At 36.3% G+C, this 5,308-nt stretch overlaps 1 protein-coding gene across 4 annotated transcripts; it reads left to right on the forward strand.

Moving 5' to 3' along the window:
* Positions 1-399: 399 nt before the first annotated feature.
* On the forward strand, positions 400-4,374 carry LOC110623998 (probable serine/threonine-protein kinase PBL10). 4 transcript variants are annotated; one of them, XM_021769038.2, is made up of 6 exons: positions 400-1,249; positions 2,311-2,612; positions 2,893-3,028; positions 3,107-3,246; positions 3,337-3,460; positions 3,601-4,374. In XM_021769038.2, the coding sequence occupies exons 1-6, from the start codon at positions 1,168-1,170 to the stop codon at positions 3,930-3,932; spliced, it is 1,116 nt and encodes a 371-aa protein (XP_021624730.1). In that variant the 5' UTR covers positions 400-1,167; the 3' UTR covers positions 3,933-4,374. The 4 variants fall into 4 exon arrangements, with proteins under 4 accessions (XP_021624730.1, XP_021624727.1, XP_021624728.1 ...); XM_021769035.2 differs by having other exon boundaries at positions 410-1,249; positions 3,104-3,246; XM_021769036.2 differs by having other exon boundaries at positions 411-1,249; positions 2,314-2,612; positions 3,104-3,246.
* Positions 4,375-5,308: the final 934 nt, after the last annotated feature.

The following is a 5,308-nucleotide window of genomic DNA, read 5'->3' on the forward strand; positions in this document are numbered from 1 at the left end:
AGATGTAAAACTGTTATAATTATAAACTAACATAAAAATGTAGCGGATAAATCTCGTATCAATACTCCATTAATTTGTTTAAATTTATCAAATTAAATACACGCTAGCTTTTAATAGCTAAATCAAATGTCATTAATTGCGGCATCATCCACTGTGTCGCTGCGGGTACCGACTGCTGCATTGCTGTGACATCTTCATCCCCTTCAAAGCATTTTTCAGTCACGTGCCTTACCCTACCTTTCCTCCGCCCTGATTAAAATATTTCATATAAATAATATTCATTTCTCCCCAATTTTTCTCCATTCCCAGCCAAATTCAAAGGAAGAGTTCTAAATTTGTTTTAAGAGATTAAAAAAATGTAATTTCTTTTTTTTTCCTCTTATTTTCCCTCAATTTATTGTCCAAACAAAAAAAAATTGTAAGAATCAGTCTTTTCTCTGCAATTCCCTCAAATGCCAAGCGAAGATTAACGAAGCTTTATATTTCTTTTCCTACATTTAAAACTCGGTCAGGGTGGGAACACAGTAGGAACGGAAAATCGAAGAAAGATCGGAGAAAAATCGAATATGAAACTGACCCAAGCTGGAGTCGTCCTCCTTGCTTCCTTGCTTTTTCTCGTTTTCCCATGAATTTGTAAACGGTTCTGGGGTCTTGATCCAGATCCCCTCCACTCTGCGTATCTTCCTCCTAGATCAGTGTTATGAGATCGATGTCCTCATCAGCGGAAAATACTTGCATTTTATTTTCCTCAAGATGCTTTCAGGACTGTAGTACCATGCGATTCCCCAATCTCCAGAGCAACAGTTTTTCGAGTTTATCGTAGTATTCCGTGCTCAAATCGTAGCCTTTTTCTCTGGATCCAAGTTGGGTACCTGTGATTTTAACTTCTTTACAGTCCTTGTTGCCATGAGTTCTGCTTCCGATGTCGCAGCTTGCTCCTATAGCCTTTAGCCGTTATTGCATTTAAACTGTACGATAAAAAACCACACTCAAAACTTGCAAGTACGATCTTCTTTGTGGGTGATTCTAGCTTTATCCTTCCATATGTATAAAAGTAAGTTTTCACATATTCAACCGACTGAGTTCGATTCTTGTCCAAGTTTTCTTGAGCAAATATTTTGAGGACGGTACATGTGAGAAGGTCGAATCCAGAGAAGCTTTCTCTTCATGGGTTCGTGCATTAGTACAGTATCCAATGCCGAGATCGATCTTCATCGTGGTGTGATTCCTGAGACGGATCTTCATCGTGGTGCGTTTACAACTTAAAAAGCATTTTTTATGTGTTTATTTTTACCAATGCATGTTTTACTGCATTTTGCAAGGTCGAATAGGGCTAACTAATTTCTTATGTATATTTGAGCTTTATAGAATATAGATTGCTAAAAATAGCGCGTCACGTGTGTTGAGTTTTGAGCGTACTTACTTTTTACTGATTGAGCAAGAAGGCAGAAGCCTGCTTTTGTTTGAAAAGTATGACCTTTGTGTTTGCTTCGTTAGAATTAGACATTGATCCTCTGTCTCCTTGCTGACCTGAAGTGTTGAATGGGTAGGATATTTTTTAATACTTGATCTTATTGTGATAGACTTAGATAACATACAATAGGGTTTAAGATGGTTTCCATCATTCGGATTATAATATTAATCGAATTTGTGTTGGGATTCTCGCATATACCCTAACCATTTATTTCCATACTAGAAGGGAAATAACTTGAGATGTTTTACTTTAACTTAGTTCATTATAATTTTTTGAATAATTCTTTCATGATGTATACACGGCCTAATAAAATAAAAACATTAGTTAAAATCAATGTAAGTTACGCAGTTAAATTTAAAATAATAAACTTTTATTGGATGACACTTTGTTGTATGTAAGAAATTTCTCTTATTCTAGGATTTATTGGTCTGATGGACTCACATAACTGCATAATTGTACCTTCTAGTTAAATTACATTGGCCTCAAAGAATTTTACCCTAAACCATTGACCTTCCTATGTTAACAAGTGTTTGTAGCCTATGAATTAATAAGACTTCATTACCGAAACACAAGATGCATTCGCACACACAAAGGGAAAACATAACTACTAAGAATTTTATCTCAATGAAAAAAGAAATTCTCTTATATTTTCTCTGTACTTCTAACTCTATTTAATTGGCAGTGGAGTTTGAAAGTAGTGCTTGTTTTTGTACTCTGGTAGGATAAATGTGCTGCCTTCTGGTCCATAAATAATTTGTTTTAATTCCACAATCATGTAATTATGCGTTTATGAACACGTATAAAATAAATTTATTCTTAAAATATTCCATTTTCAGCAGTGGTAAAGAATGATATGATTTGGTTAATCTACATTTCATCCTTCACAGTGACTTCACATCCTCGGACACAGGGTGGGATCATCGAAGCAGCGAATTTGGTGTGCTTTTGCTTCAGTGAACTGGCAGCAGCCACAGGACACTTCATTAATGAGAATGTGTTGGGTTCGGGAGAATTCGGTGTTGTCTACAAAGGATGGGTTGATGAGCATTCCCTAAAGGCTACAAGTCCAGAGATGGGCATGCCTATTGCTGTAAAGAAGCTTAGAGATGACAGTTGCCAGGGTCAACAAGAATGGTTGGTGAGTGCTTGCTACTTAGTATCTCTTGCTTCTATAGTTATTGCCAGCTTTTGTATAGAAACATTGTAGTTGCCTACATGAGAGTAATGTGCTGCCCAAACATGCCATAAAGTAATATGCAAAATTCCTTTGAAAGTCACATTGATTCTTAGGTTATTGCAGAAGATTCATTAGATTGTTATCATTTTTTTGGGGTCAATTGCAAGACATTTATAGATCCTGATCTTGGTAGTTTTAGTTGCATGTATGATTGATGAATTCTATGGTATTTGGTCAATAGACAGAAATCAAATACCTGGGGCACCTCTGTCATCCAAATCTTGTGAAATTGATGGGTTACTGCATAGAGGACAAGAACCGGCTTCTAGTGTACGAGTTTATGCCAAATAGCAGCTTGGATAGACATCTATTTGAAAGTAAGTGTATAATACTGTCTGTATTGGCAATTCAAGCTTCTAACCCCAGAAATTAACTATGCACTTGTCAAACAGCAGGACATTCTCCCGTTCAAACAATCACTTGGCATCACCGAATAAAAGTTGCTCTCAACGTTGCTAAGGCTCTAGCATTCCTCCATCATGAGGTAGACGCAATACATCGAGATGTTAAGCCTTCTAATATCCTACTTGATGCGGTATGTGAGAATCTTCAATCTAAAAATTTAGTTTCTAAGGGACCTATGGATGCATATCCTAGTTAACACATCCTTTCCACTAAATGGCAGAACTATAATGCTAAACTCAGTGATTTTGGGTTGGCCAAGGATGGGTCTGTGAACAGTAGAACCCATGTCACAACAAGGGTCTTAGGTACTGAAGGGTATTATGCTCCTGAATATATGGAGTCAGGTATGTTTTGATCTTTAACTTCATGTTCATTTCAGAATTGTCCTCTATAAAAATTTGCATATGCTACAGCTACCATCTGTCCAAGCAAATATTTGAGCGTTAGTTGACAGGGCCTTCTATTTTATTTCTTTCTTGCGAAGGTCATCTAACAACAAAATGCGAAGTATATAGCTTTGGGGTGGTTCTACTGGAGTTGTTATGTGGCAGGCCAGCCATAGACATAAATAGGCCGTACAAGGAAGCGAACTTAGTTCAGTGGGCGAGGCCTTCCCTTAGTCCACGCAAAATTTTCCGGATTCTTGATGCTAGATGTTTCAGCCCCTTTTTTTTATCAGAAAGTGTACTAAAAACAGCAGAGTTAATATCACTGTGTGTGTCATCAAAACCAATGTCTAGACCAACCATGAGAGAAGTGGTAGAAGCTTTGGGAAAAATTCAAGAACTCAATCGAAATGTGATATCCAGGGCCTGAAAAGTAAGATCACAACTCAAGCGGTGTCCCCAGTTATATTAGGAAAACATCAAATGAGGATTGCAATGAATTTGAGGCCATCAAATTCTCCTGTTTGACATAAGAGAGGAAAGTAATTGGTTCTTAATTTTATGTAAGCCGAAGGGATATTAGGTCATGTTTGGTACACTGTAAATTACATTACTTATTTAATTACTGTGTTTGGCATTGGTTGGTAAAAAGTTTTTATCGTAGCTAAATGAAGATCAGGCGTATTTGTCAATACATGTACAGTTGTACTGACGTAATTTCCATTCCATAGCAAAACGAATTTCTTCCCAGAATTTCTTCTCCTGCAAATCCACATTTCTTCAATGTTTCACTCTCATGGCTCCCATTTCTCTTCTCCATAGGAGCTCTAGGATTTGGCAAATTGATTTTTTTTTTTAGGGACCTTTCTTTGCAATACCAATCTCTCTAGCCTCTAATCATTCCCTCTCTTGCAGGAACAAAGCCAGCCATGAGTCTTCATATCAGATGAGTTGCTTTGAAACCTTATATTAGTAATGACCTGCAGAATCTGTTCTAATGGTTAATTCTCAATCTTGGAAGAAATGAAACATTAAGATGGCGAGATTAGTTAATGAGCTGATAATATTTCCAAGTCTTGTTCTGGAATTGTCTATTTTCAGCCTGTCTTTTACCTGCTTAGTTAGGATTGTAGATTGTTTGATGGTAGGTTTGTTTAAGCAATTAGATAATCAATTGATTTATAATCAGAAATGGGAGTTAATTAGATTAGCTATATTCTGCGATTCTTTGGGTATAGTTGAGGATTTGGCATTTAGTTTTCACTAGGAAGTATCTTCTCTGATTGCTGGTTTTCCTTCTATGGCCTTATTCGGCAGAACTAGTTTTAGTAGTTGTTATCTATTTTAATAGTAATAATTGTTCAGGTAGTGATTAGATAAAAGTTAAAAAGGTATAACTTTTTATAATCCACTACCTAAACCTCTAAATATTAGTGTTTTAACTATTTCAAAATACTAAACACTTTATTGCTGAATAGGGACTATATATTTTGGAGTTTTCAAAAAATTTCAGTATCCTGGTACATTTTTCCCCACAACTTTATCTTGGTCTGGGAACTCTTCTTGCCCAAATTGTAGGCTATGCATGGAGGCCCAACGAAAAAAAAAATCATGAAAAAGAGCCAAAAGAAGGGCAGTAATTTCTGAGCTTCATCACATGGGGAACTAGATTAAGAGGGCATGAAAAGCATAGACTCTGTTCCTCCAAAAAAATTAAAAAAAAAAAATCTATCTGCAGATATCATAAATTTTCTGCAGAGAGTTTGCTACTTGCAGCCTTTTTGCCGCTTCTGTTTATTTAAGTGA

Source organism: Manihot esculenta, chromosome 10 (assembly GCF_001659605.2).
Source record: "Manihot esculenta cultivar AM560-2 chromosome 10, M.esculenta_v8, whole genome shotgun sequence".
Taxonomy (NCBI): domain Eukaryota; kingdom Viridiplantae; phylum Streptophyta; class Magnoliopsida; order Malpighiales; family Euphorbiaceae; genus Manihot; species Manihot esculenta.

What these genes read in the sequence shown, in the direction of transcription:
- LOC110623998 (XM_021769035.2), top strand. Translation starts at nt 1,168, where the DNA reads ATGGGTTCGTGCATTAGTACAGTATCCAATGCCGAGATCGATCTTCAT. An exon ending in GGATAGACATCTATTTGAAA is followed by an intron (nt 3,029 to 3,103) that starts GTAAGTGTATAA and finishes CTTGTCAAACAG; the next exon opens with CAGGACATTCTCCCGTTCAA. An exon ending in TCCTGAATATATGGAGTCAG is followed by an intron (nt 3,461 to 3,600) that starts GTATGTTTTGAT and finishes TTTCTTGCGAAG; the next exon opens with GTCATCTAACAACAAAATGC.